Raw genomic sequence first — 25,118 nt, 5'->3', positions numbered from 1 at the left:
AAACTAAAATGAATAAAGTACACATAATAGTGCTGAAGTGAAGTGATAAAGTGCGTTTCACTTAATTCTTCCTGCATCTGCGGTTCTTGTGAATAGAGGAAGCTTATTACTACTCTCCTGATTGATAGCTCTGAATTGTTGCATGTAGCCAGACTTGTCAAATCCAAAGAAATGAAGATCGCCCCGGAAAGTACTGCTTTTCTAGCTTGCAGCAGGGAAAGGCTTGAGACTTCCAGAGAAATACATTAATACTTGCGAGGAGTTTTAACATCCCATCAATCTGCTTGTCAGAGTAGCTCCCATTATCGTTCCAGTGTTCATGGAACAATCTACATTAAGCAGTGGAAATGGATCTGTGTCCCAAGCATTTTAACAAGTAGTTATTAGATAACAGTGCACCGTTGTCAGGTTCTTCTCTCTTTCCACCTCGTGCTAAGTGTGTCAGCTGACGACTCTCCAGAAATACTTCACTTACGCAATGCCTGTAGTTTTCAGCAACTTTGCTAAAAAGCTCCTAACTTGTGGCCTGTTGTTTTAGAGGCGAATAACTACTTATTTTACTTTAAAATATTCATTGGCCATTATGTATTTTAATATGATTTCGCCTTTAACATCAGATATAAACATCTCAGAAACCTGTCAATTGTTGAAATAATTTTCCACATAACTGCAAAAACATACATAAAACCCAAGAGACAGTGCAGTTATAGGCTTCTGTCATACTTGCCTATAAGTACTGACTTATAGGCAAGTATGTATTTGTTGAATGAACTAATTCTCTTAGCCAAGAATTATGATAATCTATGTGGGTATGAGCATTGGTGTTCTAAACGTATTTATAGTTATTCTAATTAAAATTTTCATTTGTCTATAGCCTTATCTTTTTAAAGCTGTAGTTTAGGTGGACAGGCCTGAGTCTCAATTTTCTCACCTAAACAATCTTCACAATTATACATAGCATAACCTACTGATCAGTGGTTGCTACTTTGCAAATAAATATTGATGTCACAGTCACCAGGAAACTTGCTCTTTCAGGAAGAGGCACTGGGCACTGCTCTGATAACAGGGCATGGTGGTACTGGAATCTTGGCCACAGAAACACAAATTCACACCATGGTGTTCCTTTCTCTCCAAACAAGGCTTTAATTTATTCCAGTAAAAGAAAAAAAAAAGTCTTCTTCAGGAGTTGTTCTTTGTCTAGATATTTGTTTGTATAAATGTGCTCTAAGGTTTTGATGTTAATGATTACCATCATCGGTGCAATTGAGGAAGGGTGATTGATTCTCAAAATAGAGAGATAAAACTTCCTTCAGATTCTCAAGATTTACCAAAGATTTTTTTATGCTGTCTTTCAACAGCTTGATGAATGAAGTGGTTCATACATCTCCAACCATAGGAAGCAACGTCGAAGAAATAGTTGTGAAGAACACTCATTTTCTCATGTGGGATATTGGTGGTCAGGAGTCACTGCGCTCATCCTGGAACACGTATTACTCAAACACAGAGGTATCTAAGTTGCCTTCCGAATATTAATACAAAGAACCAAAGAGTCAGCACAGAAAAGAGGCTGTACATGAAGGCATATTGACAGTTGCTTCTCAATAAGATCGTGTTCTGTAAGGAATGTGAGGTTTTCAATTAGAAGAGAAAAGGCCAGTAGAAAGAGTAACTCTCACTGTTTGTTGTGGGTTTGCTGTATCGCGTCTGTGAGTTCCAAGCAAGGACGGGGATCAATCAGATAATCCGTCTCAAGATCTCACAGCTTGATGAGGCTCTGGTTAGGGGAGGAATAAAATATTTTAAGCATAATTTAACACAGGATTTCCAAAATTCAAATATTTGGTGAGATTATATTTTAGTTTTAAAAAATGAATTTATAGTCCCTCCCTCCCCCAAATTCTCTGTCAGTTATTTCATTATTTTACTACTTCAGACCCAACCTGGGAAACCGTCTGGACTAGCTTCTATTTCTGTTTTTTATTTCTTGTTGGAGGCAGATTTTTTATTTAAACCAATGCAGTGCTATTAAGAGATTTATCTTTGCGTACACTAATGTACAGTTGCACCCATAATTTCTCTTTACAAACAGGTACATCTAACCAATTTTTTTTTTCTAAAATGAAGCCTATTAAAAATTGAGTGAGTGTTTTGAAGGGGATGTGCTGAGGAGGTGGGAAATGTAACTTTTTTAAGATAAATCCTTGAGATGATATTGCAATCACATGAGTATCTGTGGATATATTCCAGTGCAGTTTGTGACTGACAGAACCAAATGACATATCATAGATTTTTAGCAGTGGTGGCAGCACTTAATTCTTTTTATTTGCAGGGGAAGATAGGATGGTTAGCAAATATGGTTATAGATTAGCTTAATATATACTTCTTTTTTTTTATTTTATTTTTTTCAGTGTTCCAAGATTCATTGTTTATGCACCCCACCCAGTGCTCCGTGCAATACGTGCCCTCCTTAATACCCACCACCAGGCTCACCTCTCCTCCCACTCCCTCCAAAACCCTCAGTTTGTTTCTCTCATGGTTCGTCTCCCCCTCCAACTTACCCCAATTCGCTTTTCCTCTCCTTCTCCTAATGTCCTCTGTGTTATTCCGTATGTTCCACAAGTAAGTGAAACCGTATGATAATTGACTCTCTGCTTGACTTATTTCACTCAGCATAATCTCCCCCGGTCCCATCCATGTTGATACAAAAGTTGGGTGTTCATGCTTTCTAATGACTGGGTAATATTTCATTGTATATATGGACCATATCTTCTTTATCCATTCATTTGTTGAAGGGCATCTTGGCTCTTTTCACAGTTTGGCAATTGTGGCCACTGCGGCTATGAACATTGGGGTAATATGGCCCTTCTTTTCACTACATCTGTATCTTTGGGGTAAATACCCTCTAGTGCATTTGCAGGGTTGTAGGGTAGCTCTACTTTTAATTTTTTGAGGAATCTCCACACTGTTTTCCAAAGTGGCTGCACCAACTTGCATTCCCCACCAAAAGTGTAAGAGGGCTCCCCTTTCTCCACATCCCCTCCAACACATGTTGTTTCCTGTGCTGTTAATTTTGGCCATTCTAACTGGCATAAGGAGGTATCTAAATGTGGTTTTGATTTGAATCTCCCTGATGGCTAGTGATGATGAACATTTTTTCATGTGTCTGCTAGCCGTTTGTATGTCTTCTTTGGAGAAGTGTCTGTTCTTGGAATGTTATTTTATGACAGAAATATGTATTAAGGGGCAAAAAATGAGCTTAATACATACTTCTATCATAAAATAACATTCTGAAATGAAAACACGTTGGGAATTAAGAGATAAACAGTCTCTTATGATGACTGCAGTTGCCCCTGAACAATGTGGGGGTTAGGGACACTGACCCACTTGCACAATCTAAAATCCGTGTATGACTTGACTCCCCAAAAACTTGACTGACGGCCTGCTGTTGACCAGAAGCCTTACCGATAACATAGAGTGGATTAACACATATTTTGTATGTTGTACAGACTGTATACTGTATTCTGACAATAAAGTAAGCGAGAGAAAAGAATGTTATTAAGAAAATCATAAGAGAAAAGGTATGTACAGCTCTGGCTACACAGTTAAAAAAATCTCATTGAAGGGGATCTGTTCAGTCAGTCCCATGCTGTTCACCTGTGTTTAAGTGGCAGAGCTCAGTGTGTGTGACTGCAGGTGTGAGAAGGAGAGCCGCAGCTCTCATGAGTAGGTTAGAGTTGGTGGTCCAGAAAGAAATATGTTATTAATGACACCACTTGTATGGAATGTTTCCTTAATAAACTCTTTCTGTAAGAATTTCAAAATTGGTACACAAAGACCCTCTGGCCTTTGCTGCAGCACGCCACCGCAGCACGCCAGCCCAGCACCTAGCAGTTGTGATCTTAGATGCCAGGTGGGCATCCTGTCTGTGTGGTGTTTCCCTGCTGGTTTTGTTCACCCTCGTCACCTTCTTAAATTCCTTACCTTGAGACCTCCAAAAGCCGAAGGTCTCCGTCATAATGCAAGGAGTTCAGCTGTTGGCAGATTCCTGACAACTTCTGTCATTAGTGTCACTTCCCCGTATTCTGTCCCTGCTCATTTTGCCACTGTTTTTACATTTCTTCCTTCTAGTCTCTTCCCTTTTATCCCCTGTGAAGCCCTTCACATTGTATATGCAGATCACTCTCTTTGTCTCTTTCTGAACAATCTGGTGTCACCCTCCCTCTCCGTTTATTCTGCGTCATTCCTCTGTTACAACCTTAGCTTTGCTTAATCTCACTTCTTAACTTTTTCTTCTGAGATATTCAATTAGGGCCCCTTGGCACTGTATCTTCTTATTTTTCTTACCAAAGATCCTTTTATTTCTAATGTGTAAGACCCACCTTTCGCTTTCTCCAGTGCTCTGTGCTTGCCCCTCTTTAGTTTCAGCTCCATCCCCTCTAGCATATTAACCCCTAAATAGGTATGTTTCTATTTAGCACTTTTTTCTGGGGCTCTTATTGTTGATCTTGTGTTAAAACGACTTGTTTATCGGTTGTTGTTTTTTTTTCTAAATTTGCTTCTCTTTTTCTTTAAAACTTGTGTGCTCCTTTCTAGTGGGCGGGAGACTGTCTGAAACATAAATAATTACTGATTGCCAAATGAGCAGTCGTCGAGTATTTTCAAGTTTTAGTAAAAGTTATTTAAATTACTGTGACTTTCCCTTTGAAATTCATTTTTTGTTACCTGCATTTACAAATAAATCTTCGTGTTACAGAGTTTGATGTTTTAAGAGATCACCTTTTCAAAATAAACTTTGGATATAGCTTTTGTCTTTTGAAATTATGAGTTATTTTCTTATTAACATTTGGATTTTACAGTAATATAAATTCCTTATGATGAAAAAGCAGTAGACCATTTTATGGTAATGATGATGTCTTGTGAAGAAGGTACTCTCACTGAGAGTAGTTTTGCATAAAACTTCAAGGTTTCATTCAATTTTCTTTCTTTTTGGTTGTCTTCTAGTTCATCATTCTTGTTGTTGATAGCATTGACAGGGAACGACTAGCCATTACAAAAGAAGAACTCTACAGAATGTTGGCTCATGAGGTAAATTTTGAAAGCAAACATAAACCATGGAGTAAGGTATCTTGTATACTGGTTGTGCTTTTTTACAAAGATTATGGGCTTTGCTGTTGGTTATTTCATCATTAACAGAATTTTATATTTTGATGAAAGTCTTAAAGTCAAAAAGTTTCATAACATTTTCAAACTTGGAAAAGCTCAATACATTAATTTGTAGACTGTTACTGACGAGATTTTTCAAAGTTTAAACCACTTATTAATGCCTTAAAGGGCCTGATAAATTAAAGCAAGAAAGACAAAAATTTAAGTGTTTTTTCCCCCAAGAGTTTATGACTGAAAAGCCTTTAGTGAATAGTCTGAGTTCACTGAATTCTATTTCAGATATACAAAAGACTTAGAAAATAAAACACATTTGTCCACAGCCATTCAGTGTTAAGATATGAAATATCTTATGTGACCCACCAATCTCATTTTCTTCCTTTCTGTCAAAGAATTCTGAGAATTACATTGTCTTAAAAGTAGTGATTATCAATCCCATGTATATTTTTATACTTTCCCTACATTTTTGTCAGTTGTACGAAATATTACATTTCATTGTTCATAAAATCTTATATAATGATCAAGATTATTTTTTTCCGGGGCACCTGGGTGGCTCAGTGGGTTAAAGCCTCTGCCTTCAGCTCAGGTCATGATCTCAGGGTCCTGGGATCAGCCCCACATCGGGCTCTCTGCTCAGCAGGGAGCCTGCTTCCCCCTCTCTCTCTGCCTACTTCTCTGACTACTTGTGATCTCTGTCTCTGTCAAATAAATAAATAAAATCTTTAAAAAAAAAAAAGATTTTTTTTTTCCTCGTAACTCAGTTTTGGGTTTTTTTGGACAATACTGTGATTATCCATGTCCATACATAGAGCTCTAGTTCATTCTTTCTGACAACTCTGTAGTCCTAGTGTATGATTAAACCACAGTTGATCGATCTTCTTCTTCTTTTTTTTTTTTTTTTTTTGATCTGTTCTTCTATTAATGAACATTTAGGTTACTTCTGAATTTTGATAGTTTGAACAGTTCTACAGTGAACATTAATGAAATACAGTTAGTCTGGTCCAATATTAGTAAGTAAGATAAGTATTACCCAGCTCTTACCCTCAGTCCTCCTCTTTAAATTTGGAGAAATTCTGTAGTATTTGGTAACATATTACCATATTTGCCCGTTAGAGTATCATTGCTCATAGAGTTTTAAATCAGTGTTTAAGATGCATGTTTATTTTACTTTTGGCTCAACAATATAACTTTTGATTATCTAGCTTATAGTTAAAAAGCCTATCTTTGTCAGAGTCAATCATTAAATTACTATTATTTGAGAAAATTTATTTTCATTTCAGTACAACTTTTATTTATTTATTTATTAGTTTTTATTTTTTAAGTAAGCTTTAGGCCCACTATGGGGCTTGAACTCACAGTCCCAAGATCAAGAACTGTGTGGTCTACCAACTGAGCCAGCCAGGTGCCTATCAATAAAATTGTTAAATTTAAATATTACTGCCTAATCATTTTAAAGTAGAAGGATTTCATTATAACTGTCCAGTTAGGCATATCTGACCTTCCTGATGCATTAGTTTAATTTGAATTGTGGTCTTTCGTGTATTAGAAATATTTCATATTGGTTGCAGGATTTACGGAAGGCTGCAGTCCTTATCTTTGCAAATAAACAGGATATGAAAGGGTGCATGACAGCAGCTGAAATCTCTAAATACCTCACCCTTAGTTCAATTAAGGATCATCCGTGGCACATTCAGTCCTGCTGTGCTTTAACAGGAGAAGGGTAAGTGCTAAACGGTATGAGGGGAGCTATGACTTCTTTCAAATTTCTGTCAACTTTTCTTCTTTGATCCTATTCCCTTTTTTGTTCTTAAAAATAGTTTCCGTATTGTATTTCAATTATTTAAGGTAGAAATAATTTTAGTCCGTTGCTGTTAATTTACATTTTAGCAGAGTTATTAACACATTTTTTTGTAGTTTTTAATATAAACAAAGTATTTTAGCAAAAAAGTCAGTAACAAATGTCTGGATGAAGTTGTCACAATACAGATTTTTAGTTGCTGTTTTGTTTCTCGCATACAGCATTACAGTTAACCTGAATTAAAGAGGAAGCTTCAAAGCAATTTCAGATTTTCTGTAAAGCCTTAATAAAGCATGAGCTCTCAGCTTTCCACAAGAGTACATCTCCTTTCTAATCAGGAATCCTTTCAGGGGACATACTTCGAGAGAGGAAACATTTGAGATAACTGCTTCCTATAGCTTATTCTTCTTTCCTGAGAACTTGAATTTGGATGGAGTAGGCCAAAGAGAACCCAGCGTGTTACATGTGACTTATCTAGTTGATTTCCAGGAGCTTATTTGTCCTTTGATCAACCTGACCTTCTTTGTTATGCTCCTATTGGAAATAGCTTGTAATAAAATAGCTCCATGTAGACTTTTTGACCTATCCTAAGACTGGGCCATAAGCATTCCATTCTTTAGAATTTAGGTGCGTAGGGGAGAGTTCCTGTTGTCTTTCTGTAGTGGTTTCAGTTTTCATCTTAAAAGGGGGAGAGGAGTATTTGCAGTCTTGATTGTAGAGCTGGGTTATCTTCAAGATGAGACTGAAACCATTTCCCAATTACTCAACTAATCTGGTCCCCTCATTTTGTCTAAGTGAATCTTCCACTTAAAAATTGCACTTCTGGGGGCACCTGGGTGGCTCAGTGGGTTAAAGCCTCTGTCTTCGGCTTAGGTCATGATCCTAGGGTCCTGGGATCGAGCCCCGCATCGGGCTCTCTGCTCAGCAGGGAGCCTGCTTCCTCCTCTCTCTCCCTGCTTCTCTATTTGTGATCTCTGTCTGTCAAATAAATAAATAAATAATTTTTTTTTTTTAAAAAGGCTAAAAATTGCACTTCTGGTGTTATCTACATATTTTACTTGCCTATATAAATCATTACCGCAGTATCAACATTTGGGTAAGACTTAAAAATAATAAGTATGCTTTCAATTTTAAGTATTTCTATTTTGAAAATACTTCTGTCTTTTGTTTCAGGTTATGCCAAGGTCTAGAGTGGATGACCTCCCGGATCGGTGTGAGATAACTTTTTGCTTGAAAAGAGACTGCTCTATTTATTCTGTGACATGAACATTTTCCTAGTACCTTTGGCTGCTAAGGCAGCAGCATGTTTAATTTATAACAACACAAACCTCTATGAGCAACACTTGAATCAAGTGCAGCTGAACTGGAACATAAAAGATTTTTTCTTAACTTTTTTTTAATGCACTAATCTTCAGTTGGATGAACATAATGTGTAACTATGTTTTCAGCAACATAATTCTTCTGACTGCTGATTCTAACTATTCAATGACTGCCTTGTAAGAAATGTTTGTCATATGTTTAATGTTTTCCAAAGTATTGTAATAACTTTAATGACCAATTTCTTTCATTTCTTGACCACCCCCTCTCCCTACCAGATAATTACTGGTTTGACATGCTAGTAGTGGAAATCATCAGGTTCTGCTTGCAAACTTAACTAGCACTAAATATTTGCTGCCTCTTCAAACCACTTACCTTTTGAACAGAACTTACTATAGAGAAAGAAATCTACCTAGAAGATACTTACATATAAGGAAGACTGACCATCATGAGAACTGCCTTTAAGTTAATTTCTCCCACATTATTGCAAGTCATGGAATAATTTTAACTTACTATTAGCGTGGAAATTAAGTAGGCTGTTTATCTAAAAGAATTAAATTCACTTTTCTGCCTCTAACACGAGATTAGTTTTTACTGAAAACTAATCAAGGAAAAATATCTGAAAGCCCAACTTTGATGGTAAATATTTTGATAAATCTGATATTTTAAAAATGTCATATTATTCAACAGATAAATTAACTACCGGAAATTATTAAAGCATACCAGCACTACTATCAAAACAAGGCACTTGGAATATATTTTACTATCAATTATAAGCAACTTTTATTATCAGCAGAAAGTTCAACTATTCCATTTGCAAGGGAGAGCACATCTGCTTTGGGCAATAGCTGAAGCAGAGTATAAACATTTCATTTCTTAAAAATTTGAAATTGTGTGTGAATTTGAAGTGTTTCTACCACCAGCAGTATATTATACTTAGAAAACCATATGACTTTTCCTTAAATCTATCCGAGGTTATAGTTTAATAGTCTTAAAACAGTTGCCATCTTTATAGAACGAGATGTTCTAAAGTCTTTTGCTGGGTTACAGGTAACTGCTGAATTTAATCCTAGCTTTTAAAGTATTACTAGGAGACTGAAAGTTAACACTAACATCTTATAAATTTAAAAATAGGAAGAAAAAGTCATATGCTATCAGAAATTTATTACATATCATTGAAAAGTTTCAAGGCAGTTGTCTAATATGAACAGTAATATAGTGCATACATTAGAGGGAGGACAAATATTATAATTTTGATCCTTTATTTCATATGTGTGATTTTGCTATAATGAAAGGGATAAAATGCATACTTAGAGAATAATAATTCATTTTTGCAGTATTTTTTTCATTTGGGTCAAAAATAGGATTCAGTGTTCATAAGAATTTCAAAATACCTGTTCAAAAGTGGTATTTTAATTTTAATATTTTTATTGTAAATTGGTTTTACTTTTGCTCTGTTTTCAGATATACTTGATTTATTATATTTAGTCTAATTGAATGTGGTAACATTTTCTTTCTATTTAGTGGTAGCGCACCCTAGAACTGAAAAATGGCCGGAGGAAAGCTTTCTGGACTTTGGGAACTAGTGGTCTATTAACCTTGTTTTGAACCTTTTTCTTAGTGATTCTATACCAAGTAGAGGGTAAATTTTGTTTTTAATAAAATCCATAATCTAGAACATGAGAGAAAAAGCAAACATAAATCAATATGGATGCTTCGTGTTATGTGCTTGGGGGCAGGGAGCAGGAAGAATTATGAAGACAACCATTTACCTAAAGCACACTTTGCCAGAATTTCTGTCTTGGTTGTAGAGTTCAGCCATAAATACTGAGGATAATTCTCTTAGCTCCATCCTGAGAAAACGTATTTATACCCTTGTATCCATCCTTATTATGAAATTTATCTTCTTATATCTAGTAAGATTGGCTGGCTCAGTTTTCTTCTATCAAATTATACGGTTATTTTTTTATATTACCACATCAGCATTATATTGAAAGTGTTTTTTTTAGTTGATTGTATTTTGTCAAACAACTACTAGTATAGATTCAAGTTTGCTATTTAATTTTTTAAAATACAATTTTCTAAATTTTTTTAAAAAGCGTTTTGTTAGTTTGGGATTAGAAATGGTTTATGTTAGCTGCGTTGATAATGAAATCGATATCCCACTAGTTTTTGTGGCAGTGATTGGGAAGAGTTTAAATAGAAAATTCATGTAAGACTTTTTAAAGGTGTTTTATAGGTTCTCATTAGAGATTTCCTGTTACGTTGATAAGAAAACTGATTATCCTTTACTCCAAGAGAATGTTTTGTTTGACCCAAGCGGGTACCTCATACTAAAGCATTGATTAGGACATTCATTGTCAATCAACTATAAAATATTGTTTGATGAAAAATGTAAATTTGTAATTAGTGCCTTTATTCACATTTTGAGATGAATTCTCAGTTTTGTACTATACCTGTTCTCTAGAAGTCAGATTAACGGCTGATTAACTTGACAATGAAATAATTCAAGATTCACCTCCCCACCAACCCTTCAGTTGCCTAGCAAAGTGGAAAGCAGGAGACCCACCCACATTACTTTTGGGAGATTATTCTAGGTTTTATTTTTATTTTGAGGATGAAGCAATGAAAGTTTAAATATTTTATTAGAACTGAAATGTAACTGCCACCCAAATACGGTATTTTTCTCCATTTTGAACATGTTACATTCTTAATGTTTAAACCCACTGTTGTTATTGCAGTGCATTTGGGAACTCTCAGAATTAACAGGCCCCTTTATATGGGAATATACTACATAATTTGTATTCTTAGTGTAATTTAATTCCTTAAAATCTGAAATTATATATATATGTATATATATATAATCTATTGGAAAACTCATGGTTAAATATGTAATTTTTGCTTTTAGGTTCTGTGTTAGGTGTGCTTTAAGGTATAATTTTATTCTATATTCCTTAGAAGAAAGATAATAAATTCAAGTTTTATTGTTAAAAATAATTTTTAAATGGGCACTTACCCTTATAGCCAAAGTCCTTTTGTTTAAGCATAAATTAACTTTTATTTTCTATAGCATAAAGAGAAAATTATTTTCCTATGAAATGGTGAGTGAGACAGGCAGTGCTGTAAACAATAGTCTCTGAAGAACTATGGGGAGTCAGCAAAGAAAATTTTAAGGAAATCAATAAATCTTTATATTTTTAAAAAATCTTTTTCGTGTAGTATCTTAGGACAAATTTAGACATGGGATTGCTTGTGACCAGCACTCATTTAATTCTTAGCTATGGAAAACTATATCAGTAGATAAATGTAGTGGTATTATGCCTGTGAATGGGTAAATTCCATTGACCTTTATGTTTGAAGACCAACTTCCCGATTCTAAAGTTTTCTCTGTGGCTTTGGATCTAAAATATTTCATATTCAGTTCAATTCTAAAAGAGGATCTTTTATGTTTTGTTGGGATAAAGTCACTTCAAGATGTAGTCTGTTAACTTGTATCTAATAGAATACTGTGCTGGCTGTCGAAAGAGGTGGATTTGAATCTTAATTTGGCCATTAATTGTCTAGTTGACCTTAGATGGTTACTGTTCACAGCCTTTTTGTTTTCTCCCATATTGAGAAACTTAAGCCAACTAGAACTCCATTATCTTGGTTTTAAAGTCCTAATTCCTTATATACTACATTAAAGTCCAAAAGTTAAAATACCAGGAAGGGATATGTAATATGAAATTAAATTCACTTTTGTCTGTTCTTTGATTCTCACCTCATTTTCATTTCATTTAGTTCATGAATACAATCAAATAAGAAAACAAAGTATCAACTAGTAACTGCTACTCAGCTTAAATTGAGCTAAGAGCTAATGATAATGCAGAAGAGAATATAAGCCACATGGCTAAGAAAATTATTTTAAGCTGCTGCTAATAAAACACCAGTGTTGTGTTTAAAGTACTCTCTTTCAGAGAATATCTTGCTTATTTTCCTGGCTTTTATTAATTAGAAGTGGTCAGTTTGTTCAGAATCTATTGGCGTTAGATGCTTCCCCAAACTCCCAGTTCTGTTTGCCTTTCAGTATTGAAAGGAGCATGTAGCCAGGCTGTCAATATTTTACTAAACGTCTCTGTAAATCTGAGAGTAGTTTACATTCAAGGTTGGTTCCTTCAGTAATGTCTCGTCCTTACTCATTTAGCATTACTGTGAAGCCTGAAATCCAAGGTTCCCAGAAAGTATTTTTGAAAGAATTCCAGGTAGCCAAAAGTAAATAGAGAAGATCGATTTAAAAAAAATTTTTTTCTCCATTTATTTTTGTTTAAATTCTCCATTTAAAGTAGAAAAAATATTGTGTTCAACAGATCCAAAATCACTTTTAAATGTATATGATTTGGTAAAATGTTTGGGAAAGGTTAATTTGGGGTATAGAGTTGTACCTAGAAATGAAGTAGAAGCATTTGGTAGTAAAGATAAACATGAGGTAGAAAAACCTTCAAAAGGATATTAAGTAAGACAAAATGTGAATGAAAACAGTGAATTTCCCTCATGTAAGGCACTTAAAATTGCTAGAAAGTATAGTCTCTTTACTGTAGAGCTAGATATCTTACTTTTAAAGTGGCCAAACGACCAAAGACTGATCAGGTTTTTGGAATTTGTTAGTGTTGTCAGTCACATCTTTTTTATTTTTTTCTTAAATTGGTAATCTGCATCATCTCCTAGAAATGGAGAAATAATAAAATGTGCCGTACATATCTTTTAGAATAGATGACAGAGTTCTAGAAGAATGGAAATGTTCTCTTGCACAAACTTGTAAAATCTTAATTAAGAAGTTACCTCATTTTTCAGTCCATAAGGTGCTTTGCTGAAGCTTGTGGGATGTTACACCCATAAATACTCCCCCTTCACTCCAACTGTATTTGAAATATGCAAAATTCACATATAAGGGATAGCATTCTTTGGAGATTCTATTTCGTTTTATTCTTGGTTGCAGCTGGCAGGGCTGGCATGGTATAGCAGATTCACGTACTGTCTTCATTAAAGCATACAGGCAAGTGCTCAGTCAGTACTTAATTCATTTCATTAAAAATCAAATAAGGGCAAAAAAAAAAAAATCAAATAAGGGCAAGGAAGAACCCTAAAAGTTGATCAATTATATTATACTGTGACCATATTTCATTACGTGTTGGGAGGATGTCAAATGACTATCATTTGATCTTAGTTGTGCCTAATTTCTTTGCATATTTTGTCCCTATTCATAAGTGATTATTTTAATCCTCTTATGTTTTCCCTCAGGAAGTTCAGGGACTCGACAAGCCCCTCTTTTATTCTCTTGGAGTAAACTGTTCAGTGTAGTTATGAAATTTTTAATTTCAATTTTAAAAAAGTTTAGCTGCTATTTCGTTAAAAGCGTGAATTATAAAATGATGGTTATGATTTTTTTCCAATTATGTGATAGCATTACATTTTACCCTATTTATCTGTTGCACAGAGTATATGGTTTTTAAAAAGAAAAACAAAAACTAAAAGCTATTACAGCCTTGTCCCTGGATTTCTCCTAAGCAGAATATAATGGTTATAATCACACATTGCCATCTTCACATAAATTGGTGCTTTAGAGCATTCAAGAGGAAACAGCAGGCCCTGTAAAATATACTTCTTGCCTCAGAATGTAAAACTACTTTAAAGTGTATTTATATTTATGTTCATTTCTTAAGGCTGAAATACAAACTGTTGTTATTCATCAAGCTTCAGGCTTTCTACAAAAGCTGTAACAGTATCTTTGCTAATCAGCTTGGTCAAAATAGATGGTGTTAATATGGACAAAATTAGGAATTAGATCTCTCTGTGGGTCCCTTGGTATTGCGTAGAAGGGAAAAAAGAATGTTTTTCATGCCACAAACTGTGCTTCTTAACCCCAACCAAGCAACTGAAATGTGTGCGAATGGTCTAATATATAGCATTAATAAAATAAAAAGAGCAAACCAATTACTTAGTGCATTTACATCATCACTTCTTGAAAATGGTTCAAAGCATGTTCTACTAATGGTGGGGCTGTTTAAAGACATGTTTTAAATTTTTTAATAGCTTTGTTACTGTCATAAAATGCTTCTTTTATATGTTAAGTTTAGGTTGCTGGTACTTAACGGATTTTTTTATTTCTGCAATTATGTTATAATGAGTTGCTTGCATGCCTACTCACACAAGTAAAAAGGATGCTGTTTGCTCTGGAATGTTCATCTTTTAGACAGGTTTTGGCTCATTTGCAATCATGGTGCAATACAGTGTAACATTCATTTGTTTTCAGTCAACAGTTTTATTTTTGTCATAATAAATAATTACTTTTCCAATATGACATGAACCCAGTGGTTTCCTTTAATCTGTCTTAACAATCTGTTGCAAGTAATAGAAACCTACCTAAGCTAACAAAGTGATGGGAATTTATTACAAGAGTAACGTCCTATTGTGGGTTCTAATGGAACCCAAGGAAGTCCTGGGTTTTGGGGATAGGCTAGGGCCAGAGACCCAGACTCCGGGATACTGAGGAGAAACCAAAAAGCTCTCTTTCTCACCCATCTCTTTTTCACTTGTTTCCTAGGAAGTCCACATGGCAGATAATGTCCAAACCAAATAGTTACCATAGTTTTATCTTTGTACAAATAAGAAATCAGATCATCATTAGGTTCTTAGTTACAGTGTTGAAAACCAACCTCCGTGCTTTGGAGTCAAAATAGAATGCGAAGACGGAGTTTAGGATAAACAGGAACAATAATGATGTAGGAAAAGATGTTAGGGTTTGAAGCCGACGGCCAAGAAGAGAATTCTTAAGACAACTTGGTGCTAAAAGGTGGTTTCATTAAAACACAGGGACAGGACCCATGGGCAGAAGGCTGCATGGGGGCGGTGGGGGGGGGGCGGAACCCTGTCATGAGGAGTGGCCCATTATATACTTTCAAGTTGGGAGAAATTAGGGAGAGCCTAAGCCACCCAGGTATTTTGGAAACAAGGTTTCCAGGACCCTGCGGGAACTAGCTATCATTAGGAAAAGGTCCTTTATTACTGTTTAGTAAAAACTCAGTCCTGAGACTCTTCAGATGTATATCGATAGGTGGGTCATATGCTTGGGGGCTGATGGCCAACATGGATCTTGGGGAGTAGAGATAAAGGAAGTTTCCAAATGAATGTTTTTTTATGTTAAAGAAGACTTACAGGATTCTAGTGGTCAGGCTAAGATTACCTACTGCCGGCCTTGTTGGTCAGGTTTTCAGGGTGGTTCAGGGTTCCTGAGACAAAAGACCAAGAAGGGACGGGGGGAGGGGCGTGGAAGAGAGGAAAAGGTTATTTAGTTTAAAACTGAGCCTTGCCCATGACCTTAATATGGCCATTTTTATTTTTTTTCCAGCTTTATGCTTTTAATTGGTTTCAGTTACAGTTTCATATTCCCCAAGAACATTGTTCATTTCCCTGCAGTGGGTCAGTTTCTCTTTCTGGTCTGAACAGCTGGGGTTTGGAGGAAGGTACACTTAGTAGAGAAGGGGAATCCCTGGACTATAGGCAAGCAATCCAAGAGGGGTGTGTGTGGTATAAAAGGAAATATATTCAGTCTTTGAAATCTGGTCCTGAGACAAAGCTCCTCAAACCCTGGGAATTTCCTGAATGATTGGAGTGTCTTTTGTCATTCATAAGAAGGCTCTTTAGCTCATGTAAATGAGGTGACTCAGTGGGCTTCTTGACAGACTCAGAGTGGAGCTGGTCTGCAGGAATACCAAATGATTAGAAGGTTGGAGCTTTCAGCTCTGCCTGCCAGCCTCTGGAAGGGGAAGATGGAGGAGGGGTGCTGCTGATCAACCTCTGAAAGCCTTTTTTTTTTTTTTAAGATTTTATTTATTTACTTATTTGACAGACAGAGATCACAAGTAAGGAGAGAGGCAGGCAGTGAGAGAGGAGGAAGCAGGCTCCCTGCTGAGCAGAGAGCCCGATGTGGGGCTGATCCCAGGACCCCGGGATCATGACCTGAGCGAAAGGCAGAGGCTTTAACCCACTGAGCCACCCAGGCGCCTCCCCCACCTTTTTTTTTTTTTAATCTTTACACCCAACATGGGGCTTGAACTCACAACCCTGAGATCATGTGCCCCATGCATCACTGACTGAGCCAGCCAGGCACCCTTCTGAAAACTCTTGGACAAGACTGATAAGCTGAACACATCCAGATGCTGGGTTGGTGGTACACGTCGGTTCCAAGGGGATCCTTTCAGACTTTGCCCTATGCACCTCTTCATCTGGCTGTTCTGTATCCTTTATAGTAAACTGGTAAATATAATTAAAGGTTGAGTTCTGTGAGCCACTCTAGCAAATAAATTAAACCCAAGAAAGAGATTGCAGGAACCTCGCGTCTAGAGCCAGTCAGAGATACAGGTGACAATCTGGACTTGGCATCTGAAGCAGAATGGGAAGGGGGCAGATTTGGGAGTGAGCCATTAATCTGTGGGGTCTGCCCCATTCTCCAAGTGCATAGTGTCAGAATTGAGCTAAATTTTAGGACAGCTAAGTTAGTGTCTGCTGAGAATTGAAATTGCTTGGTGGTGTTAGAAAAACATACCTGCATGTGTACTCCACTGTGAAGTGTAATTGGGATCTTCTAGCATTGTGTGTTCTTATTTTTTAAAAAAGTTGAGATATAATCTCAACTTGAATAAGATCTAAGTTTTCATTATATTCATAATTTTACATTCATTAATATTCATTAATTCAATTTCATTATATTAATTATATTCATTCCTCGAAAGTAGACTCCCTCCTTATTTCAAAGCCTTCTTTGAGAACGTGATTCAAGGTATCTATGTTGAGGGCGCCTGGGTGGCTCAGTGGGTTAAAGCCTCTGCCTTCAGCTCAGGTCGTGATCCCAGAGTCCTGGGATCGAGCCCCATATCGGGCTCTCTGCTCAGCAGGCAGCCTGCTTCCTCCTCTCTCTCTCTCTCTCTCTCTCTCTGTCTGCCTGCCTCTCTGCCTAATTGTGATCTCTGTCAAATAAGTAAATAAAATCTTAAAAAAAAAAAGATATCTATGTTGAAAAGTTAAACATACATACTGATATAAAATCTTGGGGTCCAGTCAAGAAAGAATTCTTGAGACGTCTTCAGTGGAAAAAAGATGGTTTTGTAAAACACACAGAGAGGACCCATGGTCAAAAAGAGCTGCACTGGTGTTGTGACAGGTGACTAATTATATGCTTTCAAGACTTTCAAGCAGAAGTCTCTAAGGAATTTGGGAGCAAGTTTTCCAGAACCTTAAGGTGTCATTTAATATGTCTAGTAAAACGTTAGTCATGAGACCCTTCATATGTACATCAATGGGCCATATGCTTGGAGGATGATTCCAACATATATGGGGGGGGAGGGAGTAGAGATAAAAGGAAGTTTCCAAAAGGATTTTTATATGTTAAGGAAGATTTGCAGCATCCTGGAGGTCAGGCTAATGTCAAGCTAAGGTTGCCTTTTGCCTTTAGCCAAGTATTAACATTGAAGCAGTTTAATTCCTGGAGGTAGTTCACCCTGCTTATCTTAAGTACTTATCAATAGCTGCAAAGGAAATTTAATTTTTTTTTCTCTTGCCTCTGTTCTCCACATCCACACAAAGTTACAAATTTTGTATAGGTTGGGAACATAGGATGCCTTAGTTTAAGAGTTCTGCTACTCTATAGGACTTCATTAGCCAAACATTCCAACATTCCAATTTCTACTGAGAAACACCAAAATCAGTAGCCTATTTATTAACAGCTTTACATAGGTACAATTAACACATAAACTATATAGGTATAAGGTGCACAATTTGAAAAGCTGATGTGTATACACTCATGACACCATCCCCACAATCAAGATAATGAATTATCTTGTTTATCACTCCAATATTCCTACCGTCCATTGTAATTCCTCCCTTCTGCTCAAATCCCAACCTCTGAGCTACTTTGTGTTGCTTTCATAGAATTTTATACCATCACAGCACAATTACTTTGAGATTTACTCATTTTATTGTATATATCAGTGGTTCATTCCTTTTTCTGCTGAGAAATATTTCATTGTGTCGATAGAGATCACAGTTTGTCCTCTCCCTATTAGGGACATCTGGGTGCGTCTAGTCTTTCACTATTACAAATGAAGCTAGCTGCAAGACTGCTAGAACATTCATGATCAGTCTTTGTAGAAACATTTGCTTTCATTTCTCCTGGGTAAAGCACAAAAACTAAGAATGGAATGGCAGGGTCATATGGTAAGTGTACATTGAACTTTCTAGGAAACAACCACACTTTCAGAGTCCTCGTCCCTTTGATCACATCCCCACTCTTGGTGTATGAGAATCACAGTTGCTTCTCATTCATGCCAGCTCTTGGCCTGGTCACGGATTTTAGACATTCTCGCTGTCTCATTGTGAGTTTAATTTGCATTTCCCTAATGACTGCTGACGAACATCTTTCCTGTGCTTGTCTGCCATCCCTATATCTTGGTGAAGTGTGAAGTGTTGGTTCAAATCTTCATTTTTATTATTATTATTTTTTAAGATTTTATTTATTTGACAGAGAGAGATCACAAGTAGGCAGAGAGGCAGGCAGAGAAAGGAAGAAGCAGGCTCCCTGCTTAGCAGAGAGCCCGATGTGGGGCTCGATCCCAGGACCCCGGGATCATGACCTGAGCCGAAGGCAGAGGCTTTAACCCACTGAGCCACCCAAGTGCCCCTCAAATCTTCATTTTTAATTGCATTTTCTTATGATTGAGTTTCAAGAGTTGTTTAGTTTGCCTATAAATCATTTATTAGATATGTTATTTAAGTTTACCTCCCCCCAAAAAATAAATAAAAAATAAAGTTACCTCCCAGTCTAAGGCTTGCCTTTTCATCCTCTTAACAATATCTTTTAAAAACACTTTGTTTTTAATGCTACTCCTCATATATATATATATATGTGTGTGTGTGAGTGTGTGTGTGTGTGTGTGTATGAGGAGTAGCACACACATATATATATACATACACATGATGTATATATATATACACATCACCAAACATTATATATATATATATATATATATATATATATATATATATATGTTTTATTTTTAAGATTTTATTTGACAGGGGCGCCTGGGTGGCTCAGTGGGTTAAAGCCTTTGCCTTCGGCTCAGGTCATGTTCCCAGGGTCCTGGGACGGAGCCCTGCATCTGGCTCTCTGCTCAGTGGGGAGCCTGCTTCCTCCTCTCTCTCTGCCTGCTTCTCTGCCTGCTTGTGATCTCTGTCTGTCAAATAAATGAATAGAATCTTAAAAAAAAAAAAAGATTTTATTTGACAGAGCAGCAGAGGGAGTGAGAGAAGCAGACTCCCCGCTGAGCAGGGAGACTGACGTGGACTCCATCCAAGGACCCTGGGATCATGACCTGAGCCGAAGGCAGATGCTTAACGGACTGAGCCACCCAGGCGCCCAACTATTCCTCATTTATAGATGAGCCAAATACAGGGGCATCAATAAGGGAGTTCAGGTTAATCACATGGTTAAACTGACTTAACAATCCTCTGTAGCTTCCATGTACAATTTATATGTAGTTCTCTTAATATCCATGTAATTTTCTCATCCCTAGCCTAAGCTTGCTTGGCACATGCTTCATGGGAGTGGAGTTTTTTGTTTGTTTTCTAAACCAAAAAAGTCTGATGTCGAAGTATATTTTTTAAAGTACAAAACTCTCTCGTAAACTATAAAGTGAGCACTTGTCAAAGATTTATTTAAGTTGGTAATTAAGGAAGCAGCAGGCTATAAATCTGATTCAAAGGATTACACATCAGAAGAATTTACACTGGCTACATGTTTCCAACTAACTTTATATAGAGTCTGGGTCCTAACTCTTCGTAACTAGGAGATCAAACAGAGCTGCATCACCTCGTAGAAAGTTGGATGGTCCCTTCAGAGACTTGCAGACAATGCCCTAGTAAGACTTTGAAAGAGCATAGTAATCTTTCTGCCTTATTTCTGAGTTTTGGATAAAAAAAAAAATTTTTTTTTTCTATTTTGTTAAAACCCTGGCCTATTGAAATATGGGATACAAAGTTGGCTGTGGGGAAGGGAATCGGCCAACCAAGGGACAGAATGTTTTTGGTGAAAAGGGTGAAATGCAGTATAAATATCCAGCTAGTGCAAAACAGGCTCTCTGACTTTGCCCTCTCAAAACCCAGGATGGCTCAAGCCAGACCTATGATGCCCACTATCTTCAGCAACCCACAGCTACTGGGAAACCAAACTAGAGCGTGCTCTGGGCAGTGGTTTGGTAGCTCCCCAGAACTTGCCCCATATTCCAGTTGATTCAGGAAACTGCCATGTGTCAGCATCAGAGACTGTTTTGGGTTAGGACACCTTTTGCTCAGGAAGCTGAGAAAGGCAGAGAAAAAGATTGTCCCCAGAACCCTTCACGTAAAATGCAGCCCCGCTGGCAACTGGATTTTAAACTGTAGTTCTGGAATACATTTTTGTTCTTTTAAGCCACTAAATCCGTGACAATTTGTTACAGCAGCAGGAGGAAATGATGACAGGACCATATGTGTTTTCCCAAACTATTAAAGATCAGGAAACTAGAGAAAATCTAGCAGAGATTTTACTTGGGAGACTCGGTGTGTGTGGTTTGCGTGGCTCTTCCAGACAGAAAAAAACTACTAAGGTATTCTATGAGTCGAGCTTTATCAATTCTAAAATCTAATTTTTCCTTATTTTTTTTAAAGATTTTATTTATTTATTTGACAGAGAGAGCGTGCGTGAGTAGGCAGAGCAGCAGGCAGAGGGAGAGGGAGAAGCAGTCTACCTACGGAGCAGAGAGCTCGATGTGGGGCTCAATCCCAGGACCCTGGGTTCATGACCTGAGCCGAAGGCAGAGGCTTAACTGACTGAGCCACCCAGGCGCAGCCCCCCCTTACATTGTTTAATTTCAACTTTTTTTGTTTCAAATTTTTTTTTTTTTTAAGATTTTATTTATCAGAGAGAGAGAGAGAGCGCGCACGGGAGAACACAAGCAGGCAAGAGGCAGAGAGAGAAGCAGGCTCCCCACTGAGCAAGGAGCCCGATGCGGGACTCGATCCCAGGACTCTGGGATCATGACCTGAGCTGAAGGCAGCGGCTTAACCCACTGAGCCACCCAGGTGTCCCTTTTGTTTCCAATTTTATTGAGATGTAATTGACATTACAGCACTGTGTATTTGTTTAAAGTATACAGCATCGTGACCTGACTTACATACACTATGAAATGATTATCATGATAAGTTTAGTTAACATTTGTCATCCTATATAGATATAAAAAAAAAGGAAAAAGTTTTTTTCTTTTTTTTTTTTAAAGATTTTATTTATTTATTTGACAGAGAGAGATCACAAGTAGACAGACGGAGGGAAGCAGGCTCCCTGCTGAGCAGAGAGCCCAATGTGGGACTCAATCCCAGGACCCTGAGATCATGACCTGAGCCGAAGGCAGCGGCTCAAACCACTGAGCCACCCAGGCGCCCGAAAAAGTTTTTTTCTTATAAGAACTTTTAGAACTTACTGTCTTAGCAGCTTTCAAATATACCCTCTGGCAGTGTTAACCATAGGAATCATGATATACATTACATCCCCAGCATTTACTTATCTTGTAATTGGAAGTTTGTACCTTTTGAACTACCTTCATAAGTTCAATTTATAATCTTAAATTCATTTTTGAATAACCATTAAAATATTCATCGTTCTAAGAGTTGGTTTCAAGGAAAGTATTATTTCATCAATGGATGAAATCATTAAACATAGTTAATTAGGGGTGCCTAGCTGGCTCACTCAAGTTAAGCGTCTGATTTAGTTGGAGGTCATGATTTCAAGGTCCCAGGATGGAGCCCACCTCTCAGTTGGGCTCCATGCTCAGTGCTCAGCAGGGAGTCTGTTTGTCCCTCTCCCTCTGTCTGTTCCCCCCAACCCCCTACCCACTTGTTCTCTCTCAAATAAATATAAATAAAATCTTTAAAAATACATAATTAAATCATCTTTTTTTTTTTAAAGATTTTATTTATTTATTTGACAGACAGAGATCACAAGTAGGCAGAGAGGCAGGCAGAGAGAGAGAGGAAGGGAAGCAGGCTCCCCGCTGAGCAGAGAGCCCGATGCGGGGCTCGATCCCAGGACCCTGGGATCATGACCTGAGCCGAAGGCAGCGGCTTTAACCCACTGAGCCACCCAGGCGCCCCATAATTAAATCATCTTAACAATTTTTCAGTGTATCTAAAGATAGCTTTGAACATTTTTAAATACTTCAAATCTGACTAAAACTTCCCATGTACTTAGATAATTCTAGTAAATCTAACAAATGTATTAAATGTAATAGATCCTCTCTTTCTTAAATATTAGCAAAATTTCCTGTAACTTCTTAAAACCAACAAATCTAAAATCATTTATCCATTCATGTAGTTTACATTAGAATTGTAAGTTAGTGTGTTAGATTATTTAATATGACAAATCTTAAATATTATATGTACTCTACATACTAAGTAGGCATAGGCTATTCTTTTTTTTTTTTTAAGATTTTATTTATTTATTTGACAGAGAGAAAGAGATCACAAGTAGGCAGAGAGGCAGGCAGAGAGTGGGGGTTGGGGGTCGGGAAGGAGGCACCTGCTGAGCACAGAGCCCGATGCAGGGCTCTATCCCAGGACCCTGGATCATGACCTGATCTGAAGGCAGAGGCTTAACCGGCTGAGGCACCCAGGCGCCCCGGCATAGGCTCTTCTTAAACCTCACACAAAAGCATTATACTATGGGTTTGTCTTACTTAACCCCTGTCTATTGATTCTTGGTTTAAAAGACCCTTCTTTGTTTAAAAAGGGCCCTTCCCGCTGAGAAAACAATTTTATAGCCCTAAGCAAAGTTGACTTCTCGTGTTACTGGGCTGAGATGTTTGAGGAGGTTTTGCGACTTGGTGGTGTAGTTACCCAAGAGGATTCTTCTGGTGCAGAAACAAGTACAACATGAATTCCGTGGTAGAGAACCCATACCTTCCAAATGAGGTTGGTTATTCTGTCATTTCTTTCTCATTAAGCACCTTACTTTTTTGGTAGATGGCATTGTTTATAACTTGAAAGTCAGGAAACTCTAAACTTGATAGGAATTGTCTAATCTATTTATATCTTGATTCTATTCTGAATTAATTTCATGTTCTATTTAAATTACAGCTGATTGAATTCTGCCCATTTTTTAAAAATGGGATTGCTTCTGGCACTGGATCCAGTTGCTGGGAAATGGGAAGCCTTTAGATAGTTACTGGGGAATTGGTAGATGGATGAGATGGAAGTCACAGTTGTTGTTTTTTTTTTAAGATTTTATTTATTTATTTGAGAGAGAGACAGTGAGAAAGAGCATGAGCGAGGAGAAGGTCAGAGGGAGAAGCAGACTCCCCATAGAGCTGGGAGCCCCATGTGGGACTCGATCCCGGGACCCCGGGATCATGACCTAAGCCGAAGGCAGTCGTCCAACCAACTGAGCCACCCAGGCGTCCGGGAAGCCACAGTTTTTAAGAATGTGTTTGAGCAGGTAACTGTCATGAGTTAAAATAACATCTGCCATTTTGAGCATTCCACATGTCACGCCCTTTGCTAACCACTCTATTATATTAGCTCATCTTGCTACAACAACCTTATGGAGGCAAAAAAGTATTTATTCCTATTTCACAGTTAGGAAGCCGACTCTGAGAGGTAAAGTGACCTGCCCAAAGTCACAAGGTTAGTAAGTGGCACAACCAGGATTCAAAACAGGTATGGGTCATGCTAAAGCTGTTAACAGTCATGGAGAAACTTCTAGAAGCTTTTCACACTGGCTTCCTTTCCTCCTAATAACAGAATGAAAGGGAAATGGAAACGTTCCCTATAAATATGCTTTGCCTGATAAGGAGGCACAGACATCATGGAAGTTCCTTGGCTAGAGTTTGGATTCTGAACATAGATCCTGTGCTCAGAAGAGACAAGACTGGAAAAAGGATTCTCATTCTTGGGGTAGTCTTAACTCTATGCCTGACAGAACTACATAAGGACTCTCTAAATTCCTCTGCTTAAAAATGAAACAGAAGTAGAAACAAGGAAAACAGTGGTTCTTTTTTGAAACCTGTTCTTTTTTGTTCCTTCCTTCCTCATTGGCATTATAATTTCCTTGTTTTTGTGAATTTGTAACTTATATAAAGTCCGTAAAACAGTGGTACAATAAATAAAGTGAATGTAATGTCCCCATTACTGGTCATTGTCTTCTTAGTCTATGCAGTGTTCCTCCCTGAAAATGGCCACCTTCATAGGGTTGTGGGTACCACTGTCATTGAATGTATTCAAGACCATCTTCTGCCTTCAAGGCTGGACCTGGGGCTGTGACTGATTCTCCCCAAAAGAACCCACAGAACTCCTCTGAGAAGGGTTTTTACAGTATTGTGTCAGGGAAAAAGCTCTAATCTCTCATCTGTGTCTTTTATTTCCTGGATCCCATGGCATAGAGATTGTTCAGATTTTCAGAAAAATTGAGCCAAAAGTAGAGTTCCCATATAGTCTTTTTCTCCACCTCCCACAATTTTCCCTGCACACTTTGCATTGGTGTGGTACCTCTGTTACAATTCGGTAACCAGTATCAACACATTATTATTAAAATGTGTAGTTTACATTAGAGTTCGCTCTTTGTGTCACACAGTTCTATGGTTTTGGCAAGTGCATAATGTCATGTGTCCACCATTCCAGTACATTCCAGATGTCTCTGAGGACATCTTCTTGAAGATTTTTCATCTTAGTAAATGGCCCAGTTATCTAGGTGTAAAGCTGGACAATTCAAGGTCATTTTGATGCCAACACA

The 25,118-nt window shown here is 37.4% G+C and overlaps 1 protein-coding gene across 1 annotated transcript in view; it reads left to right on the top strand.

The window, feature by feature from the left end:
• The window catches only part of ARL5B (ADP ribosylation factor like GTPase 5B), a 31,419-nt gene extending 16,807 nt beyond the window's left edge, over positions 1-14,612 (top strand). Inside the window, exons 3-6 of the mRNA XM_047741352.1 lie at positions 1,359-1,506; positions 5,002-5,085; positions 6,729-6,880; positions 8,132-14,612. Coding sequence (XP_047597308.1) covers positions 1,359-1,506; positions 5,002-5,085; positions 6,729-6,880; positions 8,132-8,180 — 433 coding nt within the window. The 3' untranslated portion in view covers positions 8,181-14,612. The remainder of the gene's footprint in view (positions 1-1,358; positions 1,507-5,001; positions 5,086-6,728; positions 6,881-8,131) is intronic.
• The last annotated feature ends 10,506 nt before the right edge of the window (positions 14,613-25,118 follow it).

This window comes from Lutra lutra, chromosome 8 (genome assembly GCF_902655055.1).
Source record: "Lutra lutra chromosome 8, mLutLut1.2, whole genome shotgun sequence".
NCBI classification, from domain to species: Eukaryota; Metazoa; Chordata; class Mammalia; order Carnivora; family Mustelidae; genus Lutra; species Lutra lutra.
Note: the sequence above shows the minus strand (reverse complement) of the source record. Positions and strands in the feature narration are given on the sequence as shown.